Source organism: Crocuta crocuta, unplaced genomic scaffold (assembly GCF_008692635.1).
Source record: "Crocuta crocuta isolate KB4526 unplaced genomic scaffold, BGI_CrCroc_1.0 scaffold130, whole genome shotgun sequence".
NCBI lineage: Eukaryota > Metazoa > Chordata > Mammalia > Carnivora > Hyaenidae > Crocuta > Crocuta crocuta.
In genome coordinates, this window is record NW_027527920.1 from 1,154,846 (window position 1) to 1,176,315 (window position 21,470).

Here is a 21,470-nt window from a genome sequence, read left to right on the forward strand (position 1 = left end):
ATGTGCCCTTCCTTCCTTCCTTCCTTCCTTCCTTCCTTCCTTCCTTCCTTCCTCTTCTCTTTCTCCTTTCACGGAATTGCTTCCCAGAGGCCCTCTACAGTTTAGATGGCCCCTGAATTGGGAATGGCCGAATAAGAGAGGCTGTGAGGAGGAGGAAGAAACCCAGGCCTATGAAAGAGCCAAGTTGCCCGGGATGGGGCAGGAGTCAGTTGTTTCAGACATAGGCTGTGACTGGGACAATTTTGACCAAATTCAATTCATGAAGAAGCTAATCTCTGTATTCAACTGGAGGCTGCTCTTCCCATTTTTAATATACATGGTGTGGTGGCAGTGGTGGTGGTGGTGTGTGTGAACAGTTAGTTTAATGGTAGCAGCCAAGGGTAAAAGAGCTGTCTCTAAATGGGTCTTGACTCTGATCACACACTGAGCCCTAATCCTGGTCACACACTGAGCCTTAATCCTGGTCACACACTGAGCACTAACCCTGGTCACACACTGAACCCTGAGTCTGGTCACAGTCCGAACTTCATACCTGTCAATCATTAATAAGCATACACTTTTGGGGAAAACTATCTCTCTGGGCCTTGGGATCTCTGCCATTTGTCCCCCAGCTGATGGCTCTAGGACAACTCCTGGGTTTTTTGTTTGTTTGTTTTTAAATGGAAAGGAGTTGCTGGGATCCAATCATTTAAAATTCACATGGAGTGGGGTGGGGTTTCTTTGTGAGTTTGTAAGCAAAGGGTCCCCTCTGCAAAGGGGCAACTGAGGGCCCTGCCCAGGAGCCACGTGCCAAAGGCCTGGGCCAGATGCGTCAGCTCCTCCTACAACTGGGCCCAGGCAGGGATGAAAGCTCGCTCCAACCAGGAACAGTTCTAACTCGGGACTGTTTCATTCAATCCACTTGATAAAGACACTGACGTTTCGCTGAACACCATTATGAAGGATTCTCCAATGCGCAGACATGAGGCCTTTAAATCTTTCAATCTCACAAGCCTACATGGGAAGGGCCTATTTTGTAGGTGAGAAAAGTAGTTCAGAGAGGGGAGGCGAACTGTCCAATGTCACAGAGTGAGGAAGGGTCACCTCCACCCAATTATGCTGCCTCCTGCTGGTTCCCACTTGGAGCCACACCATCTCCCCCCAGATCAGTACCCCGGGGCCTGAGCTCCACCATGAGCACTCGGCTTGGGGTTGGTATGGACGCGGTTCCTCCTGCTTAGCCTGTGGGCTGGGCCCAACCACAGCTGTGTTTGGCTAGGAAGGTGACCCAAAGCACAGGTACCCTGTGTATTTCATGCGTCCCTGCCTGTTTCTCCCCTGCCCCCTCACACCCTGGGGGTAGAAAAGGAGCTGGGGAGGGGAGGGTGGTGTGTGAGCACTTACTGGACAATTTTGCAGTTTGTCGTAGAAACATAGCGACCTGTATAGTGGATGTTGCATCTCACCACATTGTTGGTGAAGTCAGACTCCAAAACAATATACTTCGGGTTCACGTGAACCTGAAGAAGAAGGGGAACAGAGAGAAAAATTGGGGGGCTGCACTTCACTTGGTCATTAGGGAAGGTGGCAGAGGTGCAGACAGACAGACATGGAGGAGACAGAAAGAAGGATAAAGGAAGATGAAGACCCCTCAAAGCCAAGAGATATGGAGACAGAGCTACACTGATAGAGAGACCTGGAAAGAGAGAGGGGAAAGAAGAGACAGCTCATGGGCAAAGAAAACATCACCAGATCACTCTTGATGGAATATGGGATACTTCCCCAGAGCAAGAGCCTGGGCCAGGTGGGCCCTGCACTGGGCACTCAGGGTCAGAGAGGTTGAGTCACTGCCCCAGGGAACACAGCAGTGAATGAGGGAGGGGGTGGGCCTGGTCTCCTGAGTCTGAGGCTGGCACCCTTTCACCGCCCGTGCCTGCCTAGATGACCGACAGAAGGGCTGTCCGCCGCCAGGTGGCATCTGTCGCCCTGGAGCCGAGATAATGGCCCACCTGTGCCTTTTGTCTGAAGAACTGTCGGGGCACAGGAAGCCTTCTAAATGTTGGATTAACTGGGGTGGGGGGTGCTTGGCTGGGGTAGGCTACACCCAGACTTGTATTTGCAGAACGTCTAAGAACATGTTACTTTTAAGTCCTTTACGTTCCCCGAGGGCAGGAATGGTGCACTACGTATGCGGCTTGAATCCCTAGTGCCTGGAACTCAGAGGGGTCTTTGTCTGGTGAGTGGATGAACAAGGGAAGGAAAAGAACCCCGGCCCCTGGGTGACACTGAGCAGAGGGGCCTCTGAGCCTGCTGGGAGGCGCCTGGGCCGGGACTGTAAGCAGTGGCTTCCGGGTTGCTGTGTTGTGAACAGGCAGGCTGTGTCCATGCAGGTTAGGGCACCACCCGAGCCCACCTTCACGGCTCACAGCTCTGTCTTTACTGCCCTTGGGCGTGGAGCTGCGGGTCCAGGGGCCCTGGCGGAATGGTTCCCCACCTTTGCTTTGCACCTTCACAGAGGAGGCTGAGATCGGACTTCCCCAGGTGAGGCCACCATGCCCCGGCCCCAGCACAGCCTTCATGGATGTCCCGCGTGGGGCTGTGTGTCCTTAGCATGTTTTCTCCCTGCTCCCCACCCCGCCTCGAAGGGAAGTGGATCTGGAGTAGCACTCATTGGACAAGGGGTTCAGGCCAGAAGGGACTCTTGGTCACAGGAGCCATGGGCTTTGCAGGGGTCACTGGGAGGAGTGGAGGGTCTCTTCAGAGAATGGCAGGGTCCCCTTCCAGATGGCACAAAGCCTGCCCTGTCTGCAGACAGGGGGGTGCACCACACTCCAAGTCCTCTGTTGCTTAGGGGAGACTGTGGGACTGCCTCCTCTAGCATCACCACACCAGGGCCGTAGGTGCCTTGGTGCCTCTATGGAAAGACTGTGTGCCTGAGGCTAAGACCCTCCAACCGGAAGAGGAGACCCCCTACTCCAGGCTGACCTCCAGGATGCCACCTCTGCTCCATAGCTGGGGAGGAAGGAATGCATGTTGCAGAGACAGGGACACTGGACAGGAGCCACGGGCAGGGGGAGTGGCCCAGACCAGGAGGCCCACCTTGAGGACGTAGTTCCCGGGCTGCACATCGGTTATGTCAATCCATTGGCAGTCGATGTCCGCGTTGTAAGTATCATAGCAGCCTGGGCTCAGGCCCTGGAGAAAGGAGACAGGATCAAGGCTGGGGTGCCTCCCTGTGCCATTCCAGCAGTCTGGGCCCCACCTTCCTCTGGCCCTGGGCAGCTGCTCTGAGTGGGTGTGTCCCTTTCCTTTTTTTTTTTTTTTAAATTTATTTCTAGGAGAGAGAGAGACAGTATAAGCAGGGGAGGGTCAGAGAGAGAGGGAGACACAGACTCTGAAATAGGCTCCAGGCTCTGAGCTGGCAGTCAGCACAGAGCCCGACGTGGGCCCCGAACCCACAAATTGTGAGATCATGACCTAAGCAAAAGTCGGAGGCATAACCGACTAAGCCACCCAGGCGCCCCCCCTTTTTTTTTTTTTTTAATTTTTAAAGTTTATTTTTGAGGGAGAGGGAGAGAGAGAGTCCCAGAGCCTGATGTGGGGCTCAAACCCAAGAGCCATGAGATCATGACCTGAGCTGACATCAGGAGACGGACAATCAACCGACTGAACCACCCAGGTGCCCCAGGGTGTGTCCCTTCTTAAGCCAGTGGGTGGATGGGCCAGAGAGACAACAGGGAGGTATAACAGCCAGGTGGAAGGGACTGAAGGAAGGGGGTGCTTGGAGAGATGGATGGAGGGGTGGATGAAGAGACAGAGGGGCAGGACAGATAGACACCCTGTGGATGCTTGGACAGATTGACAGAAAGGTGGATTTGGGTGAACCACCAGACAACGGAACACCATGCCATCTCCATTTCGCTGCAGTGCTCCTTTCTTTCCTTGGGCAGCACACCTGGGAACAATGCAGGGGGGGGGCCCAGGCAGGAGAGGGGGGCCGGCGGTCCCCACAGGGCCCTGTGGTGGCCTGATGACCAGTGAGAAAACCCTTGCTCTGACGGACTCAGACGTCTTCAGTCTGGCCCAGCCGGACGTCGCTCTCGGCTTNCCCCGCCGCGCCCCCCCACCCCTCCCCATGCTCCCGTGTCCCCACCATGCCTTCGCCTGGTCGGACCTGTGTGTGGGAGGTGCACGCATAGCGCTTGAGGTTGCCGAAGTCACAGGTGCTGTCCTCTAGGCAGAAGCTGGCCTTGTGGCCTTCGGCTACCTTCTTGCCTGTGGCTGCATCCAGCAGGTCATAGTGGCTGAACTCATCCATGCTGTGGTAATGTCTGGGGGCGGACGACAAGAGAGGGGAGGGAAGAGGGGCTACTGTGACACAGCCTCCTGACCAGTCTGGGCTCCTGGGGCTCCTTGGTTCCCTGTGTCCCTCGGGGCAGTGTCTCTGGTGCTCCCCACGTGGCCGGGTCACCAGAGGGCACCTCCTCAGGACGCCTCGCTGTCTTCTTGGGCTCCCACCTGTACCAGCCTCCCTGGGGCAATTCCCTGTATTCTAGACATTTCTGCCCCCTAAGACTGATCCTCCTGTGTCCCCTCCTCCAGTCTAGCTTTCACCAAGAACCTCCTGCCCCAGTGATGGGTCCACGGCAGTAAGTCCCTCCCGGGCCCTCCCCACAGCACCCACAGGGGCGTGGGGGGACCCCGCTCACTGGTGGCAGCTGTGCCACTCCCACGTGTGCCGCGGCCGGTTCGGGAGGAAGTCCGCGGTGCCCTGGTTCTTCACGCGCTGGGGGAAGCGGAGTAGCACCCGCACATCGTAGTCGGTGGCCTCGGGGGTGTAGGCTGTGCTGCAGGGACAGGAGGGGGACCGCGTGGGGCCGGGCGCCGTGACACCAAGGCCCAGAGGGCGCTGACCTGTCCCTGACAATCCTCACAACTGACCCCTTGCACTGCAGCCAGTGCCAGGCCTCCCCCGGCTCTCCTGGCTGCACGGGCTTGGCTGTCCCCTCCTTTCTGCCTTCCTCCATGTGGCCGGCAGCTACCGGGGAGTCTTTCTAGAGCAGCATCTGGTCTGACAATGACAACTGCACCTGCAGGTGACTCTCAGTTGGGGGCAGCCTCTGGGGCTGGGGGCCTATCAGTATCTTTGGAGGGCTTTTTAAAAAACAGCCCTACTCAGGAGATTCTGAGAAGCAGTTCCTCCTCTGGATGGACCCCTGGTTGTTGATCAAAGTATGCCATGTCTCAAGTGCAGGCCCAAGACACAGGCTCGGGCTCTTCAATGTCAGAGTCTCTTCACTTTCCCGTTCCTGTCTGCCCTGCTGCTCCCCCACCCCACCATTCTAGACTTCAGCTCCAAATGCTGTTTCTCACAGACTTCACTCCTGCGAATCTATACTTTTGCCCATGCTGTCATTTGACCCAGAACTCACCCAATACCAGCTCCCTCCTCCAGGAAGTCTGCCTTGATTGCCCCCTAAGAAGATTCTTGACTGCCTGTGAGCTCTAACAGCACTGCCTATGCCCAGCCCCATACCACATGCTCCTCTGAGCTAGGTCAGTGTGACTAGGCTACCTCTCCCTGACCGTGTGGCTTCTGGACCAGCGATCTGGACCCTTTTCTGTTTGCGGGGCACGGGTTTTGATGCAGACTGCCTGCTCACAAGTTGCTTGCTGACCCCCAATTCCCAACTGAGATGGACTTTGTGAGAAAAGAAAGGGAGAGAGGAGGGGAGGGAGACAGACAGAGACACACACGTGCGTGCGGGCGGACTGCAGCTCCCCCCCTTCGTCAGAGTACCGCTGACGGCTGTCCAGGCCGGCCTCAGGGGCACTCCCCTGGCACTCACTAAGGTCTGGGTCCTCAAGCCAGAGGCAGGAGGTGGCCAGTTGTGGGGATCAGCGCTCTCTGAGAGGATGTCTGTGCAACAGGCCGTGCAGGCTCCGTCTGCCAGGACGTAAGGCCTTTGGCCTTGTCTGGGGGAGGCTTGGAATCCGTCTGTGTCTGGGTTGGAACAAAACATCCTCCTTCCCTCTGTTCAGTTAAACCCTGCCCTTCTGTTTAGCCCAGCGCACCGTGGGAACCCATCAGGGTCTAGGTTCTAGGCCCAGCTTGGCCACAAGCATGCGGTGGGACTTGGAGCATGTCCCTTTCCTGCTCCGGGCTCTGTCTGCAGCTTGCACACGGGCTCCATTCTGCAGCCTGCACCGTCCACGATCCCCAAGGGCTCCCCCCGCCCCCCGGGCCTGGTTCTGCTGACTCTTCTAGGTGTGCGCCCTGCGCCCAGCTTCCTCTGCTGCCTCGGCCCTTGCTGGCCGTTCCTCCTCTGACCATTTCCTCCTTCTCTGACCTCCTCAGAGCTCCAGCCCATGAGCTGCTCAGGCCAGCTCTCCTTTCACTCTCTGTGACCGGCTGCTGAGGGGCCATTCTCCGGTGGACCAGGATGGGGGCTGGGCTGCCTCCTCCCCAGCCCATCTGGGAGCTCTGGTCTGGGCCCACAGGATGCTTTGTGAAGATGGAGTGATCATTTAGCTTTGACTCAGACTCCTCAAAGCTCAGCCTCAGTGGACTGCCACGGAGGCTATGAGGCACTCACTGCTGGAAGGACTGATTATAGCAGGAACAAGATCATTATGGTCTCTTCCCGGAGACCGGACCGGACCGGGCAGGCCAACTGAGTGGCACAGTGGGCCTCCTTATCCGTGGTCTCGCTTTCCTTGGTTCTGGTTACCCGCGATCAAGGGCAAGACGTTCTGGACCTAGGAAGCTGTGAGTGAAGTTACATTCCGGTGCAAGCGTCTTATCCTGTTACAGACAGAAAATGCCTGTGGTCAGCTACCGAGTGGCAGTGCACGCGCAGGTCCAGAAGAGGGAACATGTTGGGATTCCAAAGGGCTCCCCAGATACTGGAAAGTGAAAGTAAAAGAATTCAAATGGGAAAAAAAAAGAAGGCAGCAAGTAATTAAGAAAAATAGATGGATGCTGACAAACGAGGCAGGACGATGTGCTCTCTAACAAGTTCTCTTAGCACAGGGAGATGTCCCCAGAGCATATGTATTCGGACAGAATATTTGCTGTTAATAAATTCGGAGGCAAGGTCGGCAGGCGGCAGAGTCACCCAGGAATAATGGAGAGTTGGCTGCGCTCACCTTCTGGTTCCTGCAAACTGGTCTCCATCTCCCCTCTTTCTGCTGCCACACATACCTGGGGCCCCTTTGTCACCGGCGCCCACTGCCCCAGCTGGAGGGCCACACCTGTCCTCCCTGGAGAGGGCTCCGTACTCCTGCCCTCTATCCTCGGTCCCCCACTGGACTTGCCTGGATCCTCGTGGGAGCCCATTCTCACGAGGCAGCTCAGATTAGAAACCTTTTTAGTTCCTCTCTTTGCTCCCCAGGCGCCTGACTGGAAAAACACATACCTTCAAGGCTGGTGTGAGGATGAAGTGCCCCAGTAAAGTTCCTATAAAGTGACCTATACAGAACTGTTTGCCTGTGTCCTTCTCCTCCTGACTCCCTGCGGGCAGGCAAGGCTCACAGATGAAGAGGTCAGGGTGCTGAGAGGCTCAGAGGCTTGGCCAGGGTCATTCGGATTGTAGGCAGCCTGGCTGGCAGGAGCACGGGCCGGGGGTGAGTCCCAGAGATTGTCCCGACATTCCATGCTTCATTGTCAGCTCCTTACCTGGCCAGACACTTCTCCTCCGCAGCACAGCGCAGGGAGTAGAGATGGGCCCTCTGGACATAAGTGGATGCTTGCACGTAGTTGGGGTCCGGGACCAAGTCAGGAAGGCCTGGGGATGGAGCAGGGGAGGGGAGGGGAGGGGAAAGAGTTGGCACTGAGGGGTGTCAGGTTGGCCACGCTAATGCCCAGAGACCACCCCAACCCCAAGCACCCTTTGCTATTCTCTTCCTCTACACAGGCTGCTGCCTCCTCCAGGAAGCCTCCCAACCTGAGTCAGGGGTGTGATTGGAACTGTTCCCCCTGGGCTCAGGTGTGGGCCAGGGAGGTGGGGGAGCTCCATGCTGCGGGAGCCTCTGAGCACCCCCTGGAAGAGCTGGGATAAGAGCAAGGTCTGGGAGGAGGTTTGGTGAGCCAGAGAAGAGGAAAGGGTATTCATAGCAGCGCGTCCAGCACGAACAGGGGCCTGGAGGCAGGACTGAGTGAAGCAAGCAATTTCCTGACATTGCCTCTGTGTCCTTGTTCCTCAGGCGTCCGGACACCAGTCCCTGGACCCCGTCTGCAGCCAGCATTCTTCCTGAACCACCCGAGAGTCCCGGGCTCTGGCCCCAAGTGGGTCCCAGAGAGCTCGCTCATGGGCAGGGCCAGGTGAGTGCTGGTTGGCACAAGCTGGGTGAGCAGGAAGGGAAGGGCCAGCGTGAAAACATCCCTGGAGCAGGCTGCTGACAGCGCAGGATTCTCCGCCTGGGCGCCCAGCCCGGCCTTCTTCAGGATTCCTTTCTTCCTGCCATCGGCCCCCAGACCTGGCCGCACCCTCCCCTGTCTGCATCTCCTGGCCTCCAACGTGAGGGGCCCGGCTCCCCCCCTGCAGGCCCTGGGGAAGTCTGGAGACTGCTCAGCCCCTGTGATCACTTATTCCCTGGGACATGCTAGCTAGCCCCAGGGGTCTGTCCATCCTGCACCTCCCCAACCTCTGTGTACAACGTGGTCCCAGGGAGCACGATCGGGACTTAGCAGGCACCAAACTCAGCTGTCCAGACCCTCTCTGCATTGGAATAAAGAAGGAAAGATCTGATTTGGTTGCTGGGTGTGTGGGAGTGGTGGGGCCCTGGGCAGGGTAGNGGGGGTGGGGGCTCCAGAGCCCTGACTTCAGGGTTTGTGAGCCCGGGGCTCTATGTCCCCTCGTGCTCAGGCTTCAGGGATTCAGCGATGACACGGGGCTACAGGTTGCTTAGTTTCTTTCAAGCTCTCTGCTCTTGGGGGACAAGTAAGGTACAGGGACTGGAGTCACAGAGACAGGATTCCAGCCCTTCTTGTTGCTGCCAAACCCCTCTTGTCAGCTCTCAGGTACTGAAGGTGAGGTGGTCCCTCACACACACCCATCCCTTGGGCTCCAGACCCCAGCCCTGCTCGCCCTGGGCCTGGGCCTCATGCAGGGAGCCTGGTCAAGGCAGCCAGTGTGATCTCACCTACTCGGAATGGAGAGGAAGCCTGGAGCACAAGGGTGGGTGAGGGTGAGGTGGCTGCTGGCTGAGGGGGGCTGTCTTGGCCAGCCTAGGTCCCCTTACTCAAGCTCCAGGAATGCCTGCAGTCATTTCCCCAGGGATCCTAGGGCCCCTCAAAGCGAGGGCCCACCTCGGTGCCAAGCCGGTTCTCACCCTCTGGTCCCCGGAAGCTTCTGGTGTGAGGGGTGGGGGAGGGGGAGGGGGAGAAGACAGGAACGGTCCCCTTCCCCATCATCAAAGTGCCTTTCCCATAGCAACATGTGGGGGTGGGTCAGCGGGGCCTGAAGCTTCATGAGATCCAGCATTTGGCACCAGACGGTTTGCCTCTCCCACCCCAGGCCCGGTTTCAATAAACAATGCACAGATGGCTCCTCAAAGCTTTTCTGGCCCGACCCTTCCTCTCTAGGCCACTCCACGAGCCGGCCGTGCAGTCCAGGGAAGTTAGAAAAGCCAGCTGTGGAAGAGGCCAGAAGTACTCGGGGCCAGCGAGGGGCTGGTGCCACTCGCTCCTGGCCTGCGGCTGAGCCCCGACCCTGCTCCTGGACTGAGCCCCTAATTATACGGAGGTCTGACACCTATCAGCGACTCTGAACCTCAAACTCATTGTTTGTCCCCAGATCATGGACTAAAACTCTGTACTTAAAACAATTTTTAGGAAATTGTGTTGACATCGTTAATCCTTGTTGATTATATCCTTGTTGATTAATCGATTATAACTGAGTGGGTGGGTTTTTTGTTTTTTGGTGTTTTTTGTTTTTGGTAAACTCCAAAGCCATGGGGGAGGGGCATCTGTAGCGTCCATGTGGGGATTCCAGAGGAAGACAAAGTACAGATAGCTCCGAGCTGCTTGCTGGTCACAACCTGGGCCCTGGCCCTGGCCATAGGTGACCATCTTCCTCTTACTGTTGAGGAATCTCAGGTTCACACAGGTGCCTTCCTGCTCCAGGAAGTCTTCCCTGACTGGTGGTGACATTCCAAGCTCACATGCTTCTCCTGTCTCCTCGCCGGATCTGTATTGATCTATAATTAGATTTCATTGTGTTTACCTGTGTCTACTTCCCTCCACCCTCTGCGCTCTCTGAGGCAGGGACCAGGTACCACTCACCCCCCAAGCAGGCAATCCACCATGCTTTGGGGCTGACTGACTGCCTTGTCCCATTGGCCCGTGTCAGGCAAGTTTCTCTAATGATTAGTGACTTAATACTTCCTATTGTACCCTGTTCCCTGCAAGGCATCAGGGCACACGGAGGTGCTGGAGGGAACCAAGGCTCAGAGAGGGCAATGAATTTGCCTATGGCTGCACAGTGAGTTGGAGCGCCCTAGGAGGATCTCCCCACCTCCTAGGACTTGACTTACCACTCTTTTTATAAAAATCAACTTTTTTGAAGTATAATCTATAAACAGTCAAAGGCAGATTTAAGATAGACAGTTTGATAAGTTTTGACAATGGTATACACAGTGAGACTACTACCACCATCAAGCTACTTATTGTTTCATCATCCCTGAAAGTTCCATCCTGCCTTTCCCAGTAAACCCTCCTTTCCTCCCCTAACCACCCCCAAGTAACCACTGATCTGCCTTTCAATCACCTTAGACAGTTACGCCTTTCCTAGAACTTGAGTGGAATCCCTCCTACCATTATTTTATCTTCTTTGTTCTGTATCTCTGATCATCACAGGGGTCCTGGGATTCCCCTAACTGGCCCTACTCCACCTCTGTCACGCTGGGGGAAGCTGCTGGAAAAGAAAGTAGCCTTGGGCATTCAGGCTGGGCCCCCCTATACCTTTCAGAGGAGGGGATCCCCTGGGAAGCTCAGGCTCTTCCCTCAGCTGGTATGTTTCCCTAGGAAGGAGCTATGCTTCTTTTTCCACCTGCTCTCCCAGGAGGCACGCCGTCAGCAGGGGACCTGAAGGCTTGAGCTCTCAGCCCCACGGGGGGCCGGGACTCTGGGGGACAGTGCATGTGTTGTTACAAGGGGGCAAGGGAAGGTTTGATTGGGGGCTGCGGATGCAGGAATAGGGGACTGGTCTGCTGTTTCCGGCTTATGGGGTACAGCCAGGCCCTCCAGGCAGGGTGGCCGATGGTGAGTGAAATACAGCTACAACTGGACCGTGTGCTCATTTTAAAAGTGTGCATTTTAAAAGGAAGACCCTGGAGAGAGGGTAAGTCTTACTCAGAAGGCAGGAGGACCCTCAGTCGTGTAGATAATTATTTTGTAGAGGGGCAGGAACCTTTTATCCAGAGTATATGGAGTCATGCAGCCTTTGGAGGTTCTATAGGGAGGGCTCCAATGGAAACTTCTCCCAGACACCCCCATTTCTTTAAATACAGAGACTGAATTAAGCATAATTCTCATTTCAGAGCAAAGAAACCATTAGCAATGGTCTACACAAGGCCCCCCTTTTGGAATAACATTTTTTAAATGTTTATTTTTGAGAGAAAGAGAGGGAGAGACAGAGTGCAAGTGGGGGAGGAATAGAGAGAGAGGGAGACACAATCTGAAGCAGGCTCCAGGCTCAGAGGTGTCAGCACACAGCCCCATGTGGGGCTCAAACTCCTAAGCCATGAGATCATGACCTGAGCCGAAGTCGGATGCTTAACTGACTGAGCCACTCAGGTGCTCTGGAGTAACTTTGTTTTTTAACCTTCATCATCACCCCTGACCTTCGGATATGTCCCTGAACATCTGTGTCTCTGTATAAAATCTCATTGTGTTGGGGGTGGGTATGTATTCTGAAAGTACATAAATGACATTGTCTCACAGTCTCATTCTGCTTCTCAGTCAATGTATAAACTTTTAAGATCTACCTAGCTCATTGTCATTGCTAAAGAGGACTCCACAGTGTGCCCCCTCTGGGGCCAGCATGGCCAGTCTTCTGGGTTGGACACCCAAGATGGGGCCAGCCATGCAAAGTGTGGCTGTATAGTCCTGCCCAGGCTACCCAAGGAGTCCCTAGTCACCATTGGCGTCCCGCCTTCCACTCCCAGGAGGTAGACAGAAGCTTGGCTTCTTACCCTACTCTGTCACCGACTTTGTGTGACCCAAGGCAGGCCTGGGCCCTCTCCAGGCCTCACGGCTTCCATTTACCCAGTTCTCATAACTCTCTATCCCACTCAAGGCCTTTTGGAGCTCTGGGCCTGTCCTGGGCACCCTCCTCTGGAAGCAACGTGCTGACCACCGGGGTTGGGCCCACAGGGAATTCAGGCTGCTCAGCGTCCGGGCTGGGGTTAGAGGGACACTGAGTCAGAGGGCGGTAAAGGCCCTTGAGATAGCTGAAGCCAGGCTGCTCAGCTGGGGAGGGGCTGGGTGTAGGTGAATCAGGTCACAGGGCTGTGCTGCAGGAAGCCTTGGAGGGGACCCCGTCAGGCCCTCAAGGGTGGGGAAGACACAGAACCAAGCAAAAGGACCTTCTGCATTCCTGCTCCATCCCTGGAACTTCCTCTGAGCGGGGACCCAGGGCCCCTCCACAAGGTGCTGAGGACCAGTCTGCCATGCTCCCCGTCCCAGGCTGGCCCTCACGCCAGCCTACGCGAGCCTGAGGCCCGCCGTTCTCTTCCCTGGCAGGACTTGGCTGGGGCCTTCTCTGGGAAAGACATCAGAAGGCAAGCTTGTCATCTCATCCAGTCCCCTATTGTGCAGTCCCTTCCCTTTGCTTAGGCTCAGTTTCCCCATCTGGACTCTGGAGCGAGGCGACTAACCTGCCCGTGAGCACTCTGGTGGCTCCCCAAACACTTGGAGAGTAAAATACTTTTCAGGAGCTTTCCGGTCTCTTCCCCGGCCTTGGGCAAGAGCCCGAGACCTCTCACAACCTCTACAGACGACACTTTCACAGCCAGGAAATTCTCCCACTGTCTGACCTAAATCCTTCCTGCTTCACGAGAAACCCGTTCCCTCCTGCTCTGCGGTTCCTGGAGGCCGCCCAGCGCAGAGGGCCTGTGGTTACGTTCCTGCCCCTTGCCCGCACCTCACCTGTCTCCCTCTTGGCTTTTCCCTTTCTGTGGGCTCCACAAACCTCAGCTCCTTGGAACTCTTCCCCCCTCAGGCCTCCTGCTCACAAGCAGTGGAGGAAGGAGAGTGGAATGCAAAGTAGCCCTAATCTCTTGAGCCTGGGGCTGGAGGATAAACACTGTCCAGCAGGAACCGGCCAGTGGGTTGTGAAATATGTGCGGATCAGGCTGTCACGGCTCAGCCGTCAGACCCCAGAGGGGCCCTTAGGTAAGGCAAGCGCAGAGCTCGGCCTTGCACAGGGATGAGCTGACGGGGGCCTCCAGGCCCTATGAAATCACCATTTGATAATCAGGACCTTGAATTGTCAGGGGCTGGTCCCGCGGCACCACACCTGCGCGGTGAGCCGGCTGGCAAGGCGGCTGCGGGTTCGCTACATCCTGGGATGGAAAGGGGCCATCCCAGCCCAGGCAAAGGGGCCACGACAGCCATAAAGCCAGGCCCAGAACCTGCAGGGGGTCCCCACTGCCTGTAGAATCAAGCCCACAGACTCCACAGGGTGGCAGCTGAGGCCTTTTATGGTCTGGCCTTAAGCCAGCCTTCTCAATCTCAGAGCCCTAAGGGTCCGGGGGCAGCTTCCTAGCAAACCTGACGTCTTCCGCCCTTAGCCTCGGACACCACGGTGCCTTGTCTTGGAATTCCGGGCACACACACACACACACACACACACACACACACACAGCCTTGCAGGGGTGCACAGTCTTTAGCCCCAAATCCTACCTTGTCACTCCTGCCCACCCCTCTCCCAGCACACGTCTGGTGCTCCCACTTGACTGGTGGAGACAGTCCTCACTCCTCCCTGCGACAGGGCCCAACTGAGGCCGACCTTCACCTTTGGGGAGATCAGCTGCCTTTCCCTCTGCTGCCTGCTTGCACGCCTCGCTCCCTCACGCTCTACTCTCTGTGAACACAGCCCCCACCCCTGCTGCCCTCCCTTCCTCTGCAGGCCTGTGGGGTGCCCCTGCATCTACTTCCAGGAGTCTTTGTGGATGTTTCTGTCCCCTGGGTCCCTCCCTGCCCTAGACCCTTCACAGGGACTTGAACTTTCATCTTCCGTACAACACCTGCTCAGCCGGCCGCCTTCGCATCTCAGTGTCAGTAGCTTCATCGTAGCTGCGCAGGCTGTAAGCCTTTGTGTTATGCCTGACCCCTGTCCTTCTCTTACACCCCACATCCAACCCATCAGGAAACCCCATCAGCTCCGTCCCCAGAATGGATCCTGACTCTGACTTCCCACCACCTCTGCTGTCCCTGCCCTGCCTGCCACCATCACCTCTGTCTGGATCTCTGTACCAGCCTCCTGCCAGCCTCTTGCCGGCCTCCCCACTGCCCATCCCAGCCTAGTGGTCAGGGACCCTGTTTAAATGTCACTGCTCAGCTCAAAGCCTGCAGTAGCTCTCCAGGGCATGAAGAGGAAACGCCGAAGTCCTCAGTGTCCTTTAGGGTCCTGTTACCTCCCTGACCTGCCTCCTGTCACCGCCCCCCCCAACTCCTGTGCTACTCTGCTCTCACTATACCCGGAACACACTTGAAATGCTCCCCCCTCAGGAATTCCTGCCTCAGGGCCTTTGTACTAGCTGTTTCTTCTATCTGGAATGCTCTTCCTGATTGCTGCGCGTCTCATTCATTTGCCTCCTTCAAGTCTCCGCTCAAATGTCACCTTCGTCACCTTCGTGAGGCCTACCTTAACCAGCAACCTGCTCGTCGCCCCTCCCCCTCCAGATCTTAGTTTTCTCTATGTTTACCACAGTACTCACCACATTCTATTATTTACCTATTTATTATGTTTATGCGTGAAAAGATAATGTCCGCAAAGGCAAGGATTTTGTCTCTTTCATTTCACCAGTGAAGACCCAGCTCTAGACTAATGCCCAGCACGCAGTAAGATGATAGATTGATAAACATTTCTTGAAAGGACGGGTTTCCTCATGTGAAACCTGCCACCCAGCTGAGGGTCCAGGCATTGGGGCACGGCAGGTGGGAGCTGGAGACACGGGTGAGATGGTGGTGGGCTTGGGCCCCTGCACCCCATAGCCTGGCTTCTGGCTGCTGGGCCAAGACCTCAGGCACGACAGGCCTGAGTCTGGTGCACCCCTGATGTCTCTGTACCCAGCGGGGGGCCTGGTACCTGCATGCACTGGTGAGCGCCTGCAGGGTCTGGTGGTGTCTGTCTGCACAGGCAGATTCATTATCAAGCCAAGGCTGGGCCTGCCTCCAAAAGTCCTTTCTTTTGAACACAGATTAGCTCTGGGGGTGGAAAACTCATGGTCCCAGTTGGTCTGCAAGCAGGAGGGAGGGTGGGTTGTCCCCTGAGGCCCTGCTGGCAAAGGCCTCTGGGGCCTTGCCTTCCCCGCCCGAGTCCCTTCCTGCTCTGGCCTCGTGACACGAGCGCCACCCCATTTCCAGGTGACTCTGAAGTGCCCAGCTTCTGAGTGCCCATCAGCAAGGGGGAGAGGACCCAGGCCCAACCCGAGCCCTGGAATCCGGAACCCATACAAAAAGGCCCTTGGGGTCCAGCTGCCTGTGGCAAGGAGGCTGTTAGGTCAGAGCAGGGGAGGCGACGACGAGACCCAGCCTTTCCTTCCGGCCTCGGAGCCGACTGCCGCTCCGCAGGAATGCCCGGCACGGGAATTGGAAGCAGGTGTGGGCTGCCTGGGCGGACCACCCACCTCCTCCCTCCCTTCCTCTCCTGCCGTTCCAGCACCGCCCTGGGGAGTTTTCCATGTGTTCTCGGCTTGGACACGAGTGGGGAAGACTCAGGCTGGGACTGCTGGCGGGGGTGGGGGTGCCCCTTCAGAGATGAGAGGATGTGGAGATGGGGGGGCCCCCTGGGGTGGGTTGGAAGAGGACAGGGAGGGGGGCCAAGAGGCCAGAACTTCCAGGTCGAGTGTGGCCACCGCCTGGTAAGGCTCTGATGACGCCCTACCCTGCTCTGTGACCACCCCAGAAGCTCTGCGGGGCCTGCGAACTGAAGGCAGAAGGCCAAAGGCTGGCTTTCCAGGCGGTTTAGACCTGAGAGAAACAATGGACCAGGGGCAGGAGCAGAGAGGCTGGGGCAGTCCAGTGGGGCAGACAGTCGCCCGGGGTCCTTGGATGAATGACTGAACTTCCTTAGCCTAGTGTGGCCTGCACCGTGGAGGTGAGAATTCTCTCTACCTCACAGGGTTGCTGGGGGTGGGGGGTGGGGGGCGGTTAAAAAAAATGAAAATAAAATGCTTAGCATAGTGTCTGGTGCACAGTCAGTGCTCAAGAAATATCAGCTGCTGTTATTATTATTTAGCATGGGAGCTTTCTCTTTGTGTGGGGATGGCCCAGTTTGAGAGCAGTTAGCAACTGGATGCTAACCGAGGAGACAGGAAGTCGGCCTGAGCTGAGGCTGCCTGGGACACAACTTGTTTGTTCCGACACTAGTGACCTTCAATTGCCAAACGTGGCCCCTTGTCCCCACGGCTCGCCTGACCCTTTACAGCAGCCTCCTCGGCCTGAAGACTCTGTTTCTTCCTGAAGGGAGCACCCAAGGCAGCCTCAGGCAAGGAAGAAGGGAGGCTGGGCAGTGATTCTGGCTCCACCAGCCATCAGTGATGTGAGCTTGGACAAGTCGCTTAACCGCTGAGGGCCTCAGCTGACCCATCTCCAAAATGGGGATGGTAAATAATGCCCACGGCTGTGCTGAGGATTAAGTGCCTCCAATCCTGAAGCTCCAGAAAGAGAACAAGCCCCTTCGTAGGCGTGTGACAGACGTGCTTGTGAAACAAATGCTCTGGAATCTGCAGTGAGAATTGCAAGGCTTTGCACTGAGCAGGGGCTCTTTGCTGCCAGAGACTTGCAGAGCCACTGTCCCATCCCACCCTGTCACCATGGTACCTGGATCACCGCAGTCACACCTCTGTTTAAGTACCAAATAAATGAGTGGATAAATGAGGAGGGCAGGGTAAGCAAGAATACATAAAATTAAAAAAAAACTCATATATGATGGTCACGAACTCAGAATGGGACTCCCATCCTGGTCTCACTACTGAGTGACAATCAGCCAATGAGCCTGTCTCCCTACTCATGAGATGGGATGAAGAGCAGTAGCCGGCTGGTGGGGCTGCTGCGGGAATTAAGAAAGGTGATGTGTCAAGTGCCCACAAACACTAGTGTCATGCTCCGTCACCCTGGTTGCAGCTGGGGGAACTGAGGCCCAGAGAGCCGGTGGAGAAGGCCCGGGCCGTCGCCCTGCCCCACCGGGCTTGCTCGCAGGTGGAGCGGGGGTCCTCCTGGGGTCTTCTCCTCTGTGACACAGAAGCATAATCTCCACCTCTCCAGGAGGTTGTGAGTGAACGAAATTGCACATTTAAGCCTCCGAGCCCATATCGGGCCCAAACTCCAAACACTTTCTGGGTAGACACCTGTTTCTGTCCTTCCTTGCATTTACTCCAAGCCCTGTGGAGGTAGGGAGGTGACCTGGAGAAGGGGGGGCAGCCTGGGGCATAGGGGCTGGGACAGGCGTTGGGGCTGCTCTTAGGGACTAAGGGGCCCTGTCTGGCGTCCTGGGTGCAGGAGGCTAGATGGAGAGCGGGTACCCTAGGAACATCTCTGGGTGTGCAGGGAGGTCAAACATCCCGGTCAAGAGCAGCCCAGTTCCCATGGGGCTGTGGAGGTGTGAGACAGGGAGGAGGGAAGGGAGGATGTGCCTCTGGTTCTGGAGCAGTAGGCTAAGGCGTTTGAGTTTTATCCCGAAGGCCTTTGGGAGTTATAAAACTTTCTCGAGCAGGAGAATAATAGGGTCAGCACTGCGAGGATTCATCTGCCTCACATGCAGAGGGACTGGCCAGGGAGAGGCTGCGAGCAGCTATGGCTTCCTCCCGGGCTCTGATTGGCCATTCGAGGACAGGGCTGGAGAAGGCGCCAGGCAAGCCTGGCACAGCCATCAGCGATGCCCCGGGACAGTGGCCAGGGAGGCTGTGCCATGTTGCTTTCACAGAGTCGCCAGGCCAGGGAATGAGGGCGGGGCTGGAAAGGGGAGCCCTAGGAGAGGAGCTGTGGTCCTCTGGGACCAGGAGTCACCTTAGTCAGCCCACAGACCACCGCCTGGAAAAGCAGAGGCTATGGGGAGGCAGGGGCGGAGAAAAGAGGCTAGGAGAGGAGGGCCTGGCCATGGTGGAGGGAAAGGCCTGGTGCAGGGGCCACAGCTAGGCCTGGGAACCCTCCGGTCACCCTCCAGGCCTCTGCACGGATTTGCAGAGAGCCAGACAAAGTATGTGACCCTCTCTGGGCCCCTGTTTCCTGGTTTTCTCTCCAGTTACAAGTTTCGGAGTCGGAGACAATGGTATTGCAGGAGGCCTGGGCAGCCCCAGCCCTGGGTGGGAGGGAAGAGGGTGCAGGCGCCAGAGGAATAAACCGGGCTCTGGACAGACGCTTGGAAAGTGCCCAAACATGGAGGGACGTGGGCGGTGTGCACATGTGTTTGGCGTTGTGAGGACACATCCACGCCCACACGCACACAGACTGCCAGCACCCAGCCTCAGACCCCTGGGTGTGTGGCCAGGAGGAATGAGGTCAGTCCCGGAGAATCTGCCCTGGACTCCCACACCAGGCCTGGGGGTCTGATCTCAAGCACAAGGCTTGGCCTTCTCTTAACTGGGATTTTCCATGGTCTGTGCCTAGCAGGGTGGGGAGGGGGAACCAATGATGGGGGAGAAGGTGCTGCTCCCTCTCTGGCTTCTCACTGAGCCCCAAACTAGCCTGTACCCCCACACTCCTTCCCACCAGCCCCTCCATGACTAGGGGAAGGAGCACCTGGAGGGTGCTGATGGCCATCACTTGCAGCAATACACGGGTACCTCCTCCTCCAGGAAGTACTCGTTGACCCCTAGCCCCTGACTGGGGAGACCCCTTGTATGGGTTCCCCTACCTTGTCCCTCTAATACCTGCCCAATCACAGCACTGATGTGTCCCCTCTGCTATGTGGCCCCCAGAGCAGGGCCTGGACTTGATACATACCCACACACCAGGCGTCTGATAGTCTACCTGCAGGAAAAAATGTCTTCAGCCCCAAATAAGCTGTGGGGCAAGACCAAAGGCCCTGATAAGCACCAAGCACCCCAATCCAGACTTGGCTTGGCCCTGGCCGGTGACCTCTGAAGTTTAAGAACTGTGAGGCCAAAGATGGGCCCTAGAAAACACACTGGCTTGGAGCACAGATGCTGAGGCTCAGGCCTGACTCTGCCAGCACTGCCATGGTATCTGGGGCCTCTGTCTTCTCCCCTGCCCAGAAGCGGGGCACTCCTGGCTGAGCCCCACTCTGAGGCCATGTGTTCTAAGACAAGCCACCGCAGGAGCTTAGCACTTATAGATGGGATGACTTCTCCAAGGAGCTCCAGGAGCAAACAAGGCACAACTGTGAAGGGATGCAGCAAGTCCCGCGAGGACCCCACGCGTGTGCCCCATGCAAGGCAGGAACAAGTTCATGGGATCACAGAAGGGGCCCCCATCCAGCTCCGGTTCTGAGCCCCTGCAGGTTCTCAAAGTGGGCTTCAGCACCCAACATGAGTGCTATGCCAGGGATGTGAAGGAGTAGGTGCTACCAGTGTGGACCTTCCTCACCCCTAGCCTTGGGCTCCAACAGCCCCCGGGGAGACTGAAACCCTCCCTCCACTCCCAAGCAGCCTCTCACCCAGGTCAGGGTGGCTGGAGACAAGGCAGCAGTCCCAGTGCTGATAGAGCTGGAGCAGCCAAGTCTGGGGGGGTGGGGGGAGGTTGTACCTGCGCCCCTGCGCCCTGTGGGGCTCAGCCATCCCCTGGTGAGCCCGGCACAGCAACCTAGCACAGAGCAGAGAATTGGGGCACCGACTGCAGCCTCAAGGAGGCAGGCCACGCTTGCAATGTGGACACACTGGGGCCTGCATGGAAGACCTTGACCAAGGCTGACTTTGGAGCAGCAGATACAGAGGCAGAAGGGGAATTCTAGGACAGCGGGGGGCGAAGGGGGGGGGGGTTGTGTGTGGTACGAGTCAGCTGGCCTTGGCCAAACCACAAGTGGGCTCTCACCACAGGAGCGTGCCTGCTAACAGCATGTCTGAAGAACAAAAGCTGCCCCTTCGCTGTGCTCTCACATGCAGATGGCTTGGGCCTTCTCAAGACTGGGTCCCATCTTCACGACCCCCCTCCCCCCAATAGATGCCAGAGGGAGGCCTGTCCACAGCTCCCTCCTGGGACTCTCCCCCACGGCCAGGACTAGAGTGGGTTGAGCGAAGTGAGTGAGACACCGGCCGGGACGCCAAAAAGCTCCGTAACCAAGATAAGTAGTATTTGAGGCAATACTTTAAAAAAAAATCAAAGAAAAAAAAAATCTGTGATGAATAAAATATCAAAAGTTTCAATAAAGACAGGATCAGTATTTCTGAGTTTTCACGTTGCCTCGGGCTCCATCAGGGCCTGGCATGGCACCACTACTCATTCTGTTTGAAAGCTGGATATTTTGTTCATCACAGCCTTTCAAAATGTTTGCATTATTGTTGATTTAAAAACGCATTCAAATATTACTTTTCTTGATTACTGAGGGTTTTGTTTGACATCCCCTTAAATTCTGCACCCAGGCCAATGCCTCACTACTTCCCAGTCTGGCCCTGGCAGTGTCCCCTTTAAGGAACTCCAGTCATCTAGGCTGGACTCCTGCCTGGGGCAAGGGCCACCTCCCTAACCTCCCGCTCAACAGGCCAAGCTCACAGACTGCTAGTGCCTGGGACCTTGCCACACCTCCAGGGGCACCCCGTAAGGCTTTGCTGACACTGACCCCACGTTTCTGATGCCGATGCTCCCTGCTTCACCCTGTGAGGCTGACACAAGGGCACCTCCAAGGGCGGAAGCCGGGGCCCTGACTGAAATGAGGAAGGGCCGAGGAGAAGGGCTCCTTCCCTTTGTCCCCAGATGACCCACACCAAATCTGGAAGGTGCCTCCTTCCCAAAGCGCGGCCTTCAGCCCCTTGCCCATCAAGCCAGGGTCAGAGCCCAGGCCTCCCTGGTCAAATCCTGCCACCGACTAGGAGAGGCCCCGGGGAAGGCGGGGCGGTGGGACGCAGGGTGGCTGTGGAATTCCTTAGCTCAGGGGAGGCCCACGGAGCGGTTCGGGCGGCCATGACCGTGGCCCGAGAGGGCGGACGGCGCGGCGCGGGCCGGTACTCACCGCGGCCGTTCTGGTTGGGCCGGTACACGCTGCCCACGCTGAGGCGGCCCTGCTGCGCGCCGCCGCGCTCCCCACCGGGCGGGGGCGCGTCCGAGCTGCGCACCGGCAGGTAGGGCGGCTCCAGCACGCGGAACGGCG

At 57.0% G+C, this 21,470-nt stretch overlaps 1 protein-coding gene across 1 annotated transcript in view; it reads right to left on the reverse strand.

The window, feature by feature from the left end:
- Nucleotides 1-1,379: 1,379 nt before the first annotated feature.
- Nucleotides 1,380-21,470, reverse strand: part of LOXL1 (lysyl oxidase like 1) — a 21,147-nt gene continuing 1,056 nt past the window's right edge. The window contains exons 2-7 of the mRNA XM_077748983.1: nt 21,333-21,467; nt 7,658-7,766; nt 4,689-4,826; nt 4,154-4,310; nt 3,079-3,174; nt 1,380-1,499 (exon numbers count right to left, since the gene is read on the reverse strand). Of these exons, the coding sequence (XP_077605109.1) occupies nt 1,380-1,499; nt 3,079-3,174; nt 4,154-4,310; nt 4,689-4,826; nt 7,658-7,766; nt 21,333-21,467 (755 nt within the window). The remainder of the gene's footprint in view (nt 1,500-3,078; nt 3,175-4,153; nt 4,311-4,688; nt 4,827-7,657; nt 7,767-21,332; nt 21,468-21,470) is intronic.